Source organism: Babylonia areolata, chromosome 18, assembly GCF_041734735.1.
Source record: "Babylonia areolata isolate BAREFJ2019XMU chromosome 18, ASM4173473v1, whole genome shotgun sequence".
Classification (NCBI taxonomy): domain Eukaryota; kingdom Metazoa; phylum Mollusca; class Gastropoda; order Neogastropoda; family Buccinidae; genus Babylonia; species Babylonia areolata.
The window spans coordinates 48,861,332-48,879,522 of record NC_134893.1 but is presented as its reverse complement, the minus strand read 5'-3'; the positions used below and the strand labels follow the sequence as shown (position 1 = coordinate 48,879,522).

Below are 18,191 nucleotides of genomic sequence, written 5' to 3'. Positions count from 1 at the left end.
AGGCCAGTGGTGGGGGGTATGGGGAAAGGACAAACGGCACAAGGCTAACAGCGGGCAGGGCATGGTACGGGGAAGGGCAGTGAGGGACAGACAGCTCTTACCTGCAAGGCTTGCACCACTGTGACTGCTGCTCCATACCGTAGCGTGCTCGGCACTTTTTGGCATTGGGACATTCTGCAACAGGTGGGATGGGCGGTTATTAGTCAGTCCATTGCAGGCTGAGTCAGAATGAATCAACTTCAGATCATGGCAAAACCACCATTTGTGTCTTTTTTATTTCTTTTCTTTTTCAAATAATCCCCAGATCTCATAGCTGTTTTCAGGTCCCCTTCCCCTTGCACTTCCAGAAACATTGTTTAATATTTTCTTCGTCGAACATGTCTCTGAACCATAACATCACAGATGACATATAATAATATGGACCAAGTGATTCAGACAGAAAGACACACAGAGGTAAAGACAGGAAGACCAATGGACTTATAGAAAGAGAAAGTTAAATGATTGGAAAAAAACATCAGACAGGAACTAGGGGGAAAAGTTAACTGAAAAGAATAACAGAAAAGATTTTTTTTTTTAAATAATAATAAAAAAATAAAAATAAAAAAAAGCTATAAGAAAGACAGTGTACGTGCATGTGTCAAATCATGTGTCAAATGGTTTGGGGGGTGCAGGGGTAAAGGGAAAGGGGCATAAAGACCAACAATCAGTCAGGTAGGCAATAAGAAACAAACAAAAAAAAGATATGCAAGGAAAATATGAATAAGAATCAGACAATGAGATAAGAAAGTGTATAAAGTGAAAGCTAGACAAAGACAAGTCCACAAGAGAAAAAAACAAGAAAAAAGCAAATGACGCAGTTACTTTAAACTACCAGGAACAGACAATAACAGATCTAAGTTTATACGCAGAATTAAAAACAAAAACAAAACAAAAACAAGAAAAAAAAAACCAAAATACTTTATCCCCCTGCAGGCAAATAGACATTTCGATGCTACAAGGGACACTCCCCCATACCCCTAAACACACATGGGTGCATGTGTGCAAACACAAACACACACAAATTGTGTACATTCACACATGCTCACACACTGACACACAAACATACGTGGTGCACATACACACACACACATATGAATACGCACTCATACTCATGCACACGTGCACATACACACTGGTGGGTATGAACATACACACACACATACATACATGAGTGCACACGCACAATGTATGGGTGCACACACACACAGTCATACGTACACAAGCGCGCACACACACTCAGTGACTACACAATACAGAAACACTTTCACAAGTAAGACTTTCAGAGAGAAAAAAACCTGTAACAATCAGTAAATAATTCCAAACAGGTAAAAAACTGTGTTAATGTTCATTAAAACAGTATCATACATTTTGAAACAGATGTGTTTTAAGTTCATGTCATAAATCCCAGCCTTCAGTGGAAACTGCTTTGATTTCACCCAAACCAAAATTACTTCTGCTAGCTGTGAGTTAGAACACCAAAGTGTTTTTCAATCACTGAAAAAGACATTTATTCATCCACAAAAAAAAACGAAAAAAAAAAACGAAACGTATTCGCACAAACCAGTTTTTATGGCAGTTGCTGTCCCTCTATCTCTTTTTCTCTGTTATATCTGTGATGTGTTCATTTATTTACTGCTACAATTCACAAGCAAAAAGCTGATGCTGGTAACATTCAACCTTTTTTTTTCTGTAACTGTCCCATTAACCAAAATGACAAACAAGAAAAAGATGACAACATAAGTTAGAAAATAAAGAATGAATTTACTTGACAAAACAAAAGAAGTCTAATTATCCTGTGAAATACCTTTTTCTTTTTTAATGTGCAGACAGAAATAACAATTATTTTTCAAATTCTAAAACACCAATTTCTTGTTTCTGATTTATTCTGTTAATGCTGACAGGTCTGTTTGTAAACAAAGGGCTGTTACTGGAGTGAGAAAAGGCTGTGTTTAGCCCGCCCATTATCATTCTTTGTGATGTTATAACTGAATCTCTTTATTCAGTTCAATTACATTTCTGAAAATATTGTGAAATATGGTTATTTCATGTACTTTGATCTCAGTTCCTTCACAAGAAAAAAAATATCAAAACAAAGAAGCTGTGAGGATCCAAGCTGAACATGAAAACCAAGATAATCACAAACATAACCCTACTGTCCACGTTTTTGTGTACTTGTGGGGTTTTTTTGTTTTGTTTTTCTTTAAAAGAACTTTAAGGCAATCTGAGCACATAAAATGCTGTTTTTTTGTTTTGTTGTTGTTTTCACCAGTCAAGTCTCTGTGTGTGTGTGTGTGTGTGTGTGTGTGTGTGTGTGTTTTATCCAAACAAAATTAACCTCTACCATATGAAAAAAGAAAAAGAAATGAAAGTCTGAAGAGAAATAACTGAAAAGCTAGGCCACGTCAGGTCACAACAGGACAGAGGGGCAAGAATAACAAAATAATTTAGCCGGAGTTGGGTCTATTGTTGGAAATTTCACCAGTGCACATGATCACATGTTCAAATACCTCCTGCATCCCTCTCCTATCCCCTCCTACCCTTTCGCTCTCTCATTCCCCCCCCCCGCCCCCCATCTTCTCTCTCTCTCTCTTTCACTCTCTCTCCTTCTTACCTGCTGCTATTGTCTTGTTCTCCTGCATCAAGCTGGACTCGGTTTTCTTCCTCTTCTTCTTCTTCTGATGCATGGCGTAGTTGTCGCGTGCCGACCACCCAGGGTACAACTGCATGTGGAGATCCTTCTCTTTACGTGCCATGTCGTAATACTTGGCCTGCTCTGACCGGTCTAATGCGTGCCACTGAAACACCAACGCTCGCTGGTTAACTGGTTGCAAGGTCAGTTACACCATGCCAATCAAACATCAGCCAGTAAACCTGGTTCCAAGTCACTTACGCCTGAGAAACACCAATCACCTTCACTGATTAACTGGGTTCACTAACAAATACTCCTTGTAAAAAAACAAACAAACAAAAAAAAAACGACTTCTTTTTTAAACTGCAAACTTTACTGGTTAAACTTCCAGGGAACCGCACAGTTCTCTTTGTGAAGGTCCTGTCCCACAAACTGAAGGCTGTCAGATGATTCTTATTTTCAAAACTAACTTAGTCTCTGCACAGTCCAGGACTAACATAGTCTATGCACAGTCCAGAACTATCACAAGTTAGTCTCTGCAGTCTAGAACTATTATAACTTAATCTCTGTACAGTCAGGAACTATCATAACTTAGTCTCTGTACAGTCCAGAACTATCGTAACTTAGGCTCTGTACAGTCCAGAACTATAACTTAGTCTCTGCACAGTCCAGAACTATCACGACGTAGTCTCTGCAGTCTAGATCATAACTTAATCTCTGCAGTCTAAAACTATCATAACTTGGTCTCTGCGCAGTCCAGAACTATCATAACAGTCTCTACAGCCCAGAAATATCCTAACTTAGTCTCTGCACAGTCCAAAACTATCATAACTTAGTCTCTGCACAGTCCAGAACTATCATAATTTAGTCTCTGAACAGTCAAGAACTATCGTAACAGTCTCTGTACAGTCTAGAACTATCTAACTTAGTCTCTACACAGTCCAGAACTATCATAAGTTAGTCTCTCCACAGTCCACAAATATCATAACTTAGTCTCTGCACAGTCCAGAACTATCATAACAGTCTCTACACAGTCCAGAACTATCATAAGTTAGTCTCTGCACAGTCCACAAATATCATAACTTCGTCTCTGCACAGTCCAGAACTATCATAACTTAAATCTCTGCACAGTCCAAAACTATCATAACAGTCTCTGTACAGTCTAGAACAATCGTAACTTAGTATCTACACAGTCCAGAACTAGAACTATCATAACTTAGTCTCTGCCGTCTAGAACTATCATAACTTAGTCTCTGCACAGTCTAGAACTATCGTAACTTAGTCTCTACACAGTCCAAAACTATAATCCAGTCTCTGCAAAGCTTGTCTACAAGTTTCCATCATTCCAGCTGCATCAGTTTTGCGTCAGGTATTACCTGTGCCTACCATTCCACTAATCAGACAAATATTTGAAATCAGACAAATATTTGAACAACACACATCTCTGTCTCACCCCAATGTCTACTCACTGTTGGTGAAAGGTGGTGAAAATATAAACAGTGCTATGTGCAATGTTCATTTCTGTTAGTTATCTATCTATAACTAATAATAATATCCTAGATATTTGATATTGGTGCATTGTGATCCATACAAGTATCTGGCAAAAGCATCATCATTTAGATTTCGTTTATCTAATTGTGTCTTTGGGGATCGCTTCAGAAAGAAAACAGAGGTGTTATGATACATAAAACTGATTTGCATTTTGCAACTGTCTTTCTAGTCAGCTATACATCACCAGCTTTTAAAGATAAATATCAAGCAATATGTGAAGAAGAAAAAAAAAAAAAAGTCCAACTGCTCATTTATTCCAATCAAATCCAAAAATTCTGAATTTAGACACAAGCAAAAAAAAAAAAAAAAAAAAAAAAAAAAAAAAAGAATAATCATTAAGTTCCTTTATTAAAAAAAAAAAATTTCTTCACATTTTTCCCTAATTTTACACTTCTTCCTCTCCATCATGTTCTGTTTCAAACTAAGCACCAAAGAAAAACAAACAAACCCACTTCACAGACCCATTTATGAACAAAGAAACTGAAGAGGAATTTTTTTTTTTTTTTAATAGAAAATTTAGATTCATATATACATGAAAATAAGATAAAAGATATTACAAAATGTGTAAGTCTAGTTAGAGTCTACATTTACTTTCCAATGATTCAGAGTTATCCCGTGAACATCTCTATAATTTCCTTTGACTGACAGATTCAGTGAATGCAGACTAAAACCAGTGTTTTGTGACAGACTTCCTCCTCCCCATTCATTCTCCACTCCACCTCTCTCAAGTATTTTGACATGAATGAGAATGATTCTGATAAAAACAGGAAAACCAATTTGTTGATTTTGAAAAGAAAAAAAAAAGACATGTCAGTGCAATGACACGGTAAAGTCATTTATTTTCGCTTCATAATAAAACTTTTCTCTGGTTTGTTTTGTTTTAGTCTGGAACTCCAAAGAAACAAAATTCAAGCATTCTAAGCTACAGAAAACCAAGAAAAAATTTTCTTTGAGTACCATCTTCAAGTACCATAAGCTGGTAAAATGACTGCTGCATTTTGGAAATACACTAAACCATTCACCTTACTCTACCTACTTACAAAGAAACAACAATAGTTTTTTTTAGTGTTGGTACTCTGTAACCTGTTCTCCATCACCTGAGTTAACTGTCTGGCACAATGAATGATCCCCACTCCATTAGCTGTCTTAAATACCAAAACTGGCTCAAGGCCGTGCACTGTGACCACTCCCCAACATTTCCTTTTGTAATAACTACAAGTACTGCTGCACCCTCAGAATACTCAAAGTATCCTTCAGTTCAACGCTGAAGAAATACAGCAAACACAAGACCTTTCCGCTTCCACATCACTGTTATCGAAATAATTCATGTCTAATAATTGATGTCTCTGCTAACCACCTGCCTACCTTCCTTTTCAAAAAATGTTCTTAAGGCACCTCCTCTCTACTTCCTTTTCTAATATAGCATGAAATAAACATTCTCCTCTTTTGAACTTTTTAAAAAAATTTATTATAATATCATAGCAAAGAAAGGGAAACAAAACAATAGGTTGGATAAGAAAAGCTGTTCAAGTAAGACTGTGACCATGGCATCACTCATGAACTACACCATTTAAAAAAACACACAGCAAAATTCCCTCGCTGATGTCTGCATGGCTAAAAAGCTTGTAATCATGATACAATAATTCTTAATCTACAACTAAATCACAGAAACAGCTGTGTCTTTTAAGCTGTGTATAACATACTTCAATGCCCTGAAAGGCCTGTTATCTCAAAGTATTAAGTACAGAAAGAAACACCTTTTTTCTGTACAGAAATTTTGTGTATTATCATCTGAATCACACTTCTTTAAAATCAAATATGAAAAATGTTGATTTCTGGATATGATGAAAGCCTGACTGCAGATCTCATGATCCTTTTAGTTTTACAAAACTGACTTTATCAAACATTTACACTGACTTTATCAAACATCTACCATCTGATACAAACAGAGAAAGGGTTCACCACTACACTTACAAATTAAGTGCTTTACTACTGTTGCTCTCCTATGTGAAACAAAAGAAATCTAGTATTATCATAATGAAATATACACGTTTCTTAAACTCACCAAAAATATATACTCTTTTATTTCTATTCCTTGATTATCAATGCTATTCTGCAAATAAATTCAACAGCCTTCCTTCTTTTTTGCTTGTCTTTCTTTCTGTTGAATCACTGCTACACTTCAAATAAATTCCACAGCTTTCTATCGCATTTCTATCTCTTTCTTGCTGTTGATTATCATTGCTACGCTTCAAATAAAATCAACAGCCTTCTGTCACATTTCTTTCTCTTTCTTTCTGTTTTCCTCCCCCCCCCCCTTCTCCTTTCTCCTCTTCCCCTCCAACTGCCTGTATTACTGATGGCATTGTACTATCATTTCCTCTTTTATCTATTCTTTTTTCTTTCTTTCTTTCTTTTTTTTTTTTTTTTGATTTCCACAGGCAGCAGTTCCCTGAATGTCCGACAGGCGACAGCCAGCGCTGCACACATCAGAAGGAGAGGAAGAGCACACGGAAAGAAAGAGGCAAGGAAATGGATCAGTCAGGCATCAACAACAAATCAACACAATCAACTACTGCAGTACAAGGTCTTCACGTGACGGGCGGAGCAAAAATGTCCTTTTTCTTCTTTGTTGCTGTTGTTGTTGATAATGTTGATTGTCTTTGAAGAAAAATGTCCTTTTCTTCCTTTTATTTCTCTCTCTCTCTTCTTTTCTTTTCTTTTACTTCATTTGTTTATTGGGGGGTGTGGGGGGCTATTTCATCATTTATTATTATTTACTCATTTATTTATTCACTCAATTCATTATTATTAACATTAATATTATCTTCATTATCCTATTATCTTTTTTTTTTTTTTTTTTTTTTTTTTAATAATCATTAGCTTATCATATCTTATTTGATTGTATTTTTTCTCAAGGCCTAATTGTGTTGGATGCTGATGGTCAGGCATATGCTTAGCAAATGTGGCTTTGCGTATATGAATTTGTTTGAACACAGTAACTGAACTGAACTGAACTGTGTGTGTGTGTGTGTGTGTGTGTGTGTGTGTGTGTGTGTGTGTGTCTCTTTTTTGTTGTTGCTTTGTCAATGATGTTGATGGTCTCATCTCTTTTCCTTGACTCTGGATGGTCTCATCTCTTTTCCTTGATTCTGGTAACTCTTTTCACTATCAGTTCCTGTGTTGCTAAAAAAAAAAATTAAGGAATTTATAATGAAAGTTTTAAAAAAAATTGACTCGGTTATATCTGATGACCAGTTATTACTGAGATAATAAATATGTTTGCTAAAGTTGCCTTCTTTTTTTTTTCAACAAACATAATTTACTTCTTACATTACTTATTTACATAATCTCCTCTTTTACTGTGAATAAGTCAACCTCATAATTCAATTAAAGTTTTTTTTTTTCTTTTTCTTTTTTCTTGTGTGTGTGTGTGTCTGTGTCCCCCCCCCCCCCCCCCCAAGGTGCTTTGAAAAGTTATAAAACATCAGACTAAACCAGATGCCTGTGACATACAAATGACATTCAAAATGATTTTGAATGTGTAGTACTGTACTGAAATGCCCATTAAGGCAAAACCCAAACATTGCCATTCAAAACTTTCCCAAAGTGAAACCTCAAATCACAAAATCTTCACCTTGCAAGGGAAGAAACTGCAACCTGTTGCTTCTGGGCTTTTGAAACTTATTTTGCTAAACAAAATGCAACATCACGCTTTTTTTTTTTTTTTTTTTTTTTAAATCAAGCAAATCATATTCAATGTCTTATCTTTTAAATAAAAAAAGTTATTTACTGTTGTGTATGAGTGGTTGTATGTGTATAACATATATAGTTGTGTATGGGTGTGTGTAAAAATTAATGTGCTCACCTTCGTCCTACACAAATTTACTTTTAAACAAGTGTAACTGGCAAAACCACTGGCAATTGCCTTTAAACTTTTTTTTCTTTTCTTTTCTTTTTTTTTTTTTTTTAATAATTTCTCAAGAAAACAGCTACATTAAAAAAAGAAACACCCCGAAAAAGACTTTTTCTTCCCTCTCCCACTAGTTATTATTTAGTTTGGATAAAAAGATCTTTTCCTGCCGTTTCCTCTGATGAGCGTATCTCCACATTATTAAACACTAACTAATCAATATCACACAGACACAATGTATTCTGACACGTAACACTAACAAAGGCTCATTTTCAACAATTAAACAGCCGGCGAAAGAGATTCCCCCCCTACACCCCCTATGGCAACCACCCTACCCCTAACATTCAAAGCCACAGTGCAAAGTTTCCCACCGCATGAACAGCCTATCCCCTGTCATAAAACTGCCACTGGCAGCCCCAGGCTTTGGAAATCTCCTTCACACCCCCAACTCACACAAAACAAACACCTCTATTGCACACTCCCTCGGCCCTGTCAATGGCCTTATCAGTCAATGAGCATCTCTCATCAAACTGCCAACACCCTCTCTCCATGCACTGTCACAGTGCGTCAGCAAACCATCAAAGCCACTGCCAATAAACCCAACTCGCTCGTGGCACAATTCATCTTGTTCTCATCCACCTCATCCCCAAAGGGATGGGCACAACTACACGTGAAACGGGAGAATGCAGATTATTGTGTCTGCAGGGACAATTCCTGCATGTGTTGAAAGAGAAACAAAAGTGCACCTTGAAAATACTTATTAAATTCATCAGATGTGTAAACCTATCTGGCTTAGGGTCACATTATCTCATTTCATTTGGTATCACATCAATGTCTTTTCTTTGGTACTACGCTCTCCTAAATCAAACAGAAGTCCACAACTCACAGACGAAATAATGACTCACCTTTCTCCCCAGAATCTGGTTGATGGCTGAGGACTCGCGCAAGGTGCACTCAGCGATTACCTTTGGCCGCATCTCTTTCATGAATAACATAAAGGCATTCAGTGGTTTCTTGACATAGTTCTTCTTCTTCTCTTCCGCGGCCCTTTTGCTGGCACTGCGCTCCTCTGGAGCCTCCAGCCTGACATGGGGATGGAGGGAGATATAAGAATTAAAAAAAAGATAAACTGAGAAAGACTGTGACAAGCATGCAAATATGGGTGAAAAAAATAGCAAATGTTACACACACAGACACACCCACATTTACACACAGACACACATGCACATACACACATGCTCAAACATACACACACACTCACACATACTTTTACATACTCATTCACAATATCTAACATGCACAAAAGCAGCTCTCTCTCTCTCTCTGTCTTCCTGTCCCTCCTAGGGCCCTCTCAATCAAAATCATGGAAGAATGCACGCAGTTCTCAATTTTTCACTCACTTGAATACATGCTCCTCTCTCTCCCTTCACATGGCACATATCTTTCTCCCTCTCCACTCACTCTGTTTCTCTGAATTTTTAATTCTGAAGCATAGTATCAGTATCAGTATCTCAAGGAGGCGACACTGCCCATCGGATAAATCTATATACGCTACACTACATCTGCTAAGCAGATGCCTGACCAGCAGAAGAACCCACCGCGCTTACTCAGGCCTTGAGAAAAAAATAAAATAAAAATAAAATAAAATAATGCATAAATAATTAAACAAATAAAGAAGCAAATGAATACATAGATCTAATACAAAATAAACAAATAAATAAATATCTTAAAAATAATTCAAAAAAACAAAAATGGGGCGGGTTGGGGGGTATATGCTTTTCCTTGCCCAGACAATTCAGTATTTAAAAAAAAAACAAGAAAAAAAAGGGGTGGTGTGGTGGGTGGACAAAAAAAAAAGAAAAAAAAAAAAGAGCTCATTTCATTACCATCATAAAATACGGTTGTTTGCCTGCTTTCTTATTCTTTTTTTTTTGGGGTGGGTGGGTGGGTTGGAGGGTTGGGGGGTGGGGGGGAGGGTTCTTTACCCAAAGTATTATCATGATAACCTTCTCAGCTTGTCTGTTCACACACACACATGCATGCATGCATGCATGCACACACGCACACACGCATAACGCACACACACAATTTACCTGTCCTGCATACCAGCAGCCCCCATCATTTCAGACTTGTGCCCAGGTAGCATGCCCGGGTGGGCCATACCTGGGTGTGGAATGCCCGGGGGTAGCAATGTGGGATGGCCATAGCGGGATATGGACAGGGAAGGGGGCAAAGACCCTGAGAAGGCACCAGTGGTGATGGGGTACCCTGCCGATCTGTGCCTGCCCACACACTCACACTTTCAGCACAGCCATCAGAGTAACATCTACACAATTATCCCAGTAAAAACACACAAGCATTCCCACTCAAACACACATACACGCAATCATTCACAGATCTATATGACATGTTCACACTTTGTTTTTTCTCAGCCCTGTCCCCCAACTTATGCCTCACCCCACCTCCCTTCTGCGTTTCTGAAAACCAGCAACAGAAAACAAAGCTTTCTAAAAATCATGATGTTGCAATGAAAATTTATATCTTTTAAGTTTTCCTAACCATTACAGGGTACTAGCTGTATCACATCACCATTAATCACTACTTAGAACTGATAACTAAGTCACACAACACAATATTCCATATCTGAAACATTTACACAAAAATTTGATCATCACAATATACAATGGAGCACTGATGAAGGTTTCCTTTCCCACTAGCCTCTGTCTTCTCCACTGTTTTGTTGTTCATCTACCATATTTCACACAACTACATTTATACACTAAACAAAACAGGAACAGCAAGAGCAACTACTCCTCAATGGACTGGGGTTGATAGAGGGGTGAGAGAGACAGAGATGGAAGGACACTGAGAGAAAAGTGAGACTGGTGAAGGAAGCAGGAAACAGGACGACGGGGAGAGAGAGGGGTGAGAGAGAGAGAGAGAGAGAGAGAGAGAGAGAGAGAGAGAGAGCATTGCTCAAGGCGAAGAATCAAAAATAAAAAGATCCACTCCCTTCTTCCCTCAATTTTTTGTAGGTAAATATTTCTCTGATGGGATCAAACATTGAAAACACCCCTGTCAATTGGGAGCCTTTTTTCTTCTTTAAAAAATTTTTCTTTTTTTTTATTTAAGCAGGGCAGCCTCTGCTTATATTCAGTTTGAGCTGACACAGTGCAAGCCTTGCTTCAGGGCTTATAATCATACAGCTTTTGTTTGCAGCTGGCAAGGTGGCAGGCTGGCATATTTATGTCTCCATCCTAAACACCTAGTACAGCCTCCTTGGAAAGGAACATAAACATCTCATCCTCAACTCTCATGTTATAAATAAGCAGGCACTATCCTGCCTGCATTCTCCCCCCTTTCACTCAGAGCACAGAATGACACCACCTTCCCCCAAATCCCTCTCTCACACCACCTCCCTCCCTGCCCCCTTTCCCTCCCCCTAACACCCCCCACACGCCCCCCTAGAAGCTCTGTGCAGCCATCAAAGTGTCAGATGAAAGAAAGAATATGTCAGCAAATGCAAAGAACAACTTCATAAATGCTTACTGATACTTGGAAACATGTTTATTTTGAGTTAAAGATCCATTCTGGAGAAACCTGTTAAATATTAATGTGCACTGAAACTGCACTTGACGACAATGATTTTCCACTCTCACAAGTCTTTGTTATTTTCATCATTTCATTACTCAAAAGATTCTCATCATTTGCATTTATCAAGAAATAAGATGAAACAAAGCGTCAAATGGAATGACATTTACTACATTTTTTGCTGCAAAGGCAGTTATAAATCAAACCAAGGTTTCTGTTGTTGATTTTTTTTGTTTCTAAAATGTTTCAAAGTTAATCACAGTCTTTCCTTGTTTCTAAAACATTATTCTTAAAAACTGAAGAGAACTGGAAACAAAAGTACAAAGGAAGAAACAGTTTAAGCCTTCCTAAAGTTTTGTGCCATACTAAAAAGCTGTCTCCTTTCAGTTCCATTCCATCCCAACCCATCTAACCAGGTTTATTGATGGACTGATTATAATCACATTTATGGCAAAGGTGATGTATCAGAGGATAATAAGTTGTTTTCCCATACCGTAAGGCTTCCTACATCCATCACTGCTCTTCCAAAAAAACAACATACACCATAAAAAAATAACCACCAACAAAGAAATGAAAGAAGAAAGGGGGAAAAAAAAGGAAGGAAGAAAAGTATTGATCACCAACCAATCAACAGTTGTTGCTTTTATTTTATGTCAATTATGTGTTGTACATGTTTTACCTCACATTTAATTCTTTTTTTTCTTCTTTTAAAAATTTTTTTATTCATTTATTCAACTCACCAGGGCACTTGTGGAAAATCTGGCCCATACAGCGGGTGCGGGAACTGGCTGTGTGGGGGGTAGGCTGCATACATGGGGGGCCGAGGGAGACCTGCCCACAACAATGCCACTGCTCATCACAACCCCCCACAGGTTGGGACACAGTGAGACACAAAGGATTAATGACACCAGTTTACATCCCCCATGGTCCTAGGCTACACCATCCTCAACAAACAAACCAGGCAAGGAGTCCGTGCCCTTGCCAGTGACCCCACAGATCATGTATGGCACCATCTGTGGTATTGCTTCAGCTTCACTTTCTGATACTGCGGAATGGTGATAAGACTGGCAATGTTTATTTTACTTAACAAGTAAATGTTTCCACTAATAAGCAGAAATTACCAACCCTACATCCTTCTGGTCACCCACACCTAAATGCAACAGTAAGGTTTAGTTTAACGGATGACAAAGTCAGGCTGAAAAAAGAAAATAGTTGCCACACTTTGGCATACCTGCAATTGTCAAAACTTGACATTACAACACATTCTATACAAATTTAGGCATTACTGTAATGAGATATTGAATGCACACACTCACACACAGTATTGACAGAGTAAACTGCCAGAACAGCAATGATTCTATCCATATATTATAAAACTGTTACTAGTATAAGTCTATTATATATGAGTTAAAAACATAAACCTGATTGCCTCGCTGAGAAACACATACTCATATTATTTTCCAGTTCAGAATCTCTCACAAACCTTTTCTGCCCCATGAGAAATCAAGCAAATAACTAACTGTGACACCAGAACCGGACAATGACTTGTAGTAGCTTCAGGTTCAATGTGAAGATGGCAGCAGTCTTTCTCATTCCTCGCAAAAGCAATCACAATGTAATATTCCATGTAAACACTAAACAGAATGAATTTCTCATCAAATCACAAATACAATCTGACTGATAAACTGCCACCCACTTAATATACGTGTTTGTTACAGGTCTGATTTAATTGATTATTGTTTTGTTGTTACTCATTGATAGTTCATGAGCTTTTGTACATGTAATCAAAATGTGCTATGAGCTCAATTTGACAAAAAAAAGACTGAAAAAGCATTTATTGTTATCAATCCAACAAGCAAACAATGAACAATGCCTAAATGTATCACAATCAGCAGCAGACTCAATGGAACAGAAAAAAGTCCTTTGAATTCTAGATGATGATAACATTGTGTCATTCATTTCAAGGCTATTAAAATATAGTTAACCAATTATACTTTTATACTTGATAAAAATAAACATAAAAAAATCACCTGCACAGTTAGAGTTACTGAACAATTCTGCAACATTATCTAACATGGAAATAAAGTGCCAGACTGCAATGTGCATTTTCTTTCTTGTACATCAACTGATGATCACCAGTGCAACATGTGCAGGGACAACAGTGTCAGTCATCAACAGGTTATTGGTGGGGGTAGGAGTGGGGGAAATTTAAAAGATAGTTAACTTTCATTCAAACAATAACCAAAACAACCAATGTAAAATCAGAACAGTGATAGCTACCAGTTAAACAATAAAAGATCCACACTGAAAGAGAAAAACAAAAACAAAAAAAACATGAAAGCATTTCAGAACAGAAAGTGTCATGACTATATAAGAACACAAGAATACAAGGCAAGGCCTTCAAGACTCACTTGTGATACACTTTAAAAAAATCAAAAAAAATCTAATCGTTAAAATGTGTTTTGTATTTGTTATTATAAAACTTCGCGTTTAAAAAAGAAAAAGAAAAAAAAAGTCCTAACCAGATTCGAACCCCGCGTGTTCGGGTGAGAAGAAACTGCCTTATCCATTACACTATCGTGGCTCCTTAACTGAAGTTCTAAAATTTAACATTTGAACATACTTTTTTAAAGGGCGATAAATCAATTGCTGTATTCGCAGTGAGAATGCTATTTAAATCATATTATTCTGGTGTATCTTGGGCATTCAAAAAATCTTTAAGGGCAATAAAAATTTCTTTTTAATGGCTATCGCCGCAATCACACTGCAACATTTAGCCGTTTTCACTAGATCTAGATAGATGTACAAGTTTAGTTACACCTGCTGGGAATGTAGTACGACACGGTCGATTCAATTTCTCTTTTATGTTCATTCTAGTTTTATAGTTTTAAAGTTGATATGAAAATTTAGTATTTTGTTAAACTAATAACATGTAGAGCCAAGTACAAGTACTTCTAAACATCATAAGAAGTGAAAAGGACTTCATTTTGAGAAAAGTCAAGACTGGAAATTTTTTCGTTTCATCGTGATCAATTCAAGGGTATTAACTCGCATGGTTTACAATTTTTAACTGTGAATTCCCACTGATTCTGTGGATATATTTATGACAGTTTGGGGCATAATCCAGTAAATGATGAGGCGTTCACAAATCTTTCTCTGAATAAATATTTAATGGTCTCCTTCTCCAACTTTCCATCATATGTTATTGTGTATTGTCCATTGAATATAGGATTGAATGGGCAGGTCAACAACTTGAAACAAAATGGCGTCATTCGCGTTCGCGAAGAATATGAGCATGCGCTTTGAATGTGTATAAATATGTGTACGCAACTGCTTTTGCCCATGACCTTCAGGGCTCAGCCAACAGATCTGTAAAGTCCACTTGTCATATTGATTTTAGTATTTTCCGAAAAAGACCACTTGGGCGAGTGAACATAGTGAAAGCCCTGTACACTGAGAGTAAAACACACAAGCTTTTTATGTAATGTTTAAGATGAGAAAGATCAGTTTAAAGTAAATTAAGTCCCCTAGCATTAATTACAGAGTAATTTCCCTTTTTTACTATCTGCACCAAAACATTTGCAAAATAAATAAAACTTCCATGCTTAGCAAAAGAAGTTCCTGTTTGAACAAAAAATGATAATAATGACTGCTCTTGTTGTTGTGTCAGAATATCAGATCAAAGTGCCAAGTTTAGAGAATACAAAAAATATAAATATAACAGTAAATGCAGTTTGCATATAATTTGGCTTCTTTTTAAAAAAAAATTTTTGTGCCCATCCCAGAGGTGCAATATTGTTTTAAACAAGATGACTGGAAAGAACTGAATTTTTCCTATTTTTATCCTAATTTGGTGTCAACTGACAAAGTATTTGCTGAGAAAATGTCAATGTTAAAGTTTACCATTGACACACACACACACACACACACACTCAGGCAACCGAACACCAGGTTAAAACATAGACTCATTTTGTTTACACAAGTGAGTCAAAATTTCATAATAAAAAATATATGCACATGCTCAATGGAGCAAGCAAGCAAGCACTCCCTCACTCACACACAAGAGACACAGACACACACACGTACACATATGAACAGTATGAACAGTACATTTTCCACTTTTAACTCACACTGTCACTGTGTTCGGATGAATCTAAATCAATACATAAATTCAATACAATTGTCAAAGAAGGTTATCAACTCAAAGTGATCTGAGAAGAAGTGGTCAAACCCGCTATATATCTCACACACACAAACACTCACACACTCACATACTGACACCCACATCACCACTGACAGACACATAGAACATGCAGACATACAAACACAGAATATACTGCATTTGTGGAATGCAAATCATGTTCAGGTTGGCTGGTTAATTTCTTTACAGTTGAATAATAGAAGCTGGTGATAATAGACTAAAAATAAATAAAAATGAAATTAAATATATGAGCATACGTCATAAAGGAAATCTATATATTTTTAAGGGGATGTCAGGAGAGAGGGAGTTGAGATAAAGAAAAAAATAGTGGGGGGGTTATTACATGTTCATTTGCATGTATGAGTGGGCTTTTTAATGAGCAAGACTATTTTTACCCAAGGATGCCATTCTCCATTTTTAGGGGTGCTCATGTTAGCATGTTCATGTTTCTAGAACTCAAACATTGACAGGGATTACAGGATCTTTAACACACACATCTTATCTTCTTTATCTCTATACACACAAAAAAAGCTTATTGCAATATCAAGTCTGTATATTTATTGATATATGTTGACCTGGATGACTGGAAAAAAAAAATGATTTCCACCTATGATCCAGGCACCAAAGCCAGAATCAAACACAGGACTGGAAGTCCAATGCTCAAACCACTTTTGCTCCCATCTGTCCAATCACTGTAACTTTGTGGCCTGAGCTGCACTGAGAATATCAACAACTTTCTTGCAAGAAATATTACATTATCCCTTGTCGCTGCCAAACCCCTTCTTTTTTTTTTCTCCCCACAATGACAAAGTGAATCATGTATTGGATTCTTTTAGGCTTTTTTCCCCCCCGCTTATGATCTTTATTATTTGTTGTTTTTTTTCCATGAGTAAAGATACATCTTTCAGAAGATTTTCCACACTTAAACTGTTAACAGACCAATTTTCAAAAATGTGTTTTTAATGTGTAAATTGTCAAGCACAGAAACCTGTCAAGTGATTAATTCAAACTGCTAAATACAATCTCCAAAGAATAAGTCACAGATATCTACAATAAACCACAATGAGTCACAAGAATGTCAGCTGATGAAACTCTTTTCCATCACGTTTTTGGTATGCAAGACATAAAACCATTAACCCACCCACCAGAGGAGACAACACAGGTCTACTAAGGAAACAGTCATTCTTTCACATCCCTTCCCCACCCTCCCTCAGTTTCCACAAGCAAGCCGATGAGGCCATGGGACAGACACTGGCTCTGTTTGGAGCACAATCAACCCTTTGGCTTGCAGTTTTGTGCCCATAAAAACCCTATGGCTGGCGGCAATGATGATCAGAAGGGCCCTGTTGACAGTGGGGCAACCAGGCCAGCTAATTTCATGCTCCTCCTTTAATGGGTCTTCTTCACAATTGCCTGGGAGGCAAAGCACGCACAGCCAATGCAGCTCAATGCATCCCCATAAAAAAATTAACGCTGACATTTATGGGTAGTCGCTAGTCTGTTTACACAGGTCCATCACAGTTCTAGTCAGGCTATATCACTGTGGTGTATATGCAGTGGGCAATACTGGGCATGTTGATAGAGTGGAGAGGGGATAGAAAAATTGAAGAAACAATGAAATAAATATCTGGGGACATGTAACTGTTGGCTTTAGTGGAGTGTGGCAGGTTAATGACTGACAGTTGGGCATAATAAAATACTGATCAGCTATGCCATTATTAGGAGGGACCTCCCTGACCATACACCATACTGACTTTTTTGGGTCAGAACTACTGATTCCTCAGAGATGCCCATGACCCTTAATATTGTGACACAGTTCATTGGTGTTTTAGCAATTTGCATGCATGTGTGCATGTCTATGTGCCTGTGAATGTGTCATTTGTGTGAGCATGCACACATGAGAGAGAGAAACAGAGAGAGGGAGAGAGCACATGTACCAGCATGTGTGAGATGATGAGGATATGAAGACAGTGAAAGCAAAGACGAGGAGGGTTTTTGTCTTTAGTGCACAGATATAAACAAATGTGTACATGCATGCAGGTATGTGCCTGCACATGCACGTACGCACGCACGCGCACACACACGCACACACACGCACACACACACACACACACACAGCTCCTCACCTGTTTTGGGGTCAGTGTGGACGGGTGGAATGCCCATGTGGGCGGGTGGGGGCTGTGCAAACTCATTGTACATCATGAGACTGGGGTACGGAGGTTGCACCATCCCAAATTTGCTGCCCTGCAATCACATAATACAAAGGA

General features: G+C 37.7%; 1 protein-coding gene across 5 annotated transcripts in view; it reads right to left on the bottom strand.

Moving 5' to 3' along the window:
- The window catches only part of LOC143292871 (protein pangolin, isoforms A/H/I/S-like), a 96,173-nt gene that overhangs the window by 16,818 nt on the left and 61,164 nt on the right, over nt 1-18,191 (bottom strand). For all 5 annotated transcript variants that reach the window (XM_076603515.1, XM_076603514.1, XM_076603517.1 and 2 more), the window contains 6 exons: nt 18,051-18,168; nt 12,464-12,554; nt 10,226-10,414; nt 9,038-9,215; nt 2,651-2,834; nt 102-174 (listed from right to left, as the gene is read on the bottom strand). In XM_076603515.1, coding sequence (XP_076459630.1) covers nt 102-174; nt 2,651-2,834; nt 9,038-9,215; nt 10,226-10,414; nt 12,464-12,554; nt 18,051-18,168 — 833 coding nt within the window. The remainder of the gene's footprint in view (nt 1-101; nt 175-2,650; nt 2,835-9,037; nt 9,216-10,225; nt 10,415-12,463; nt 12,555-18,050; nt 18,169-18,191) is intronic.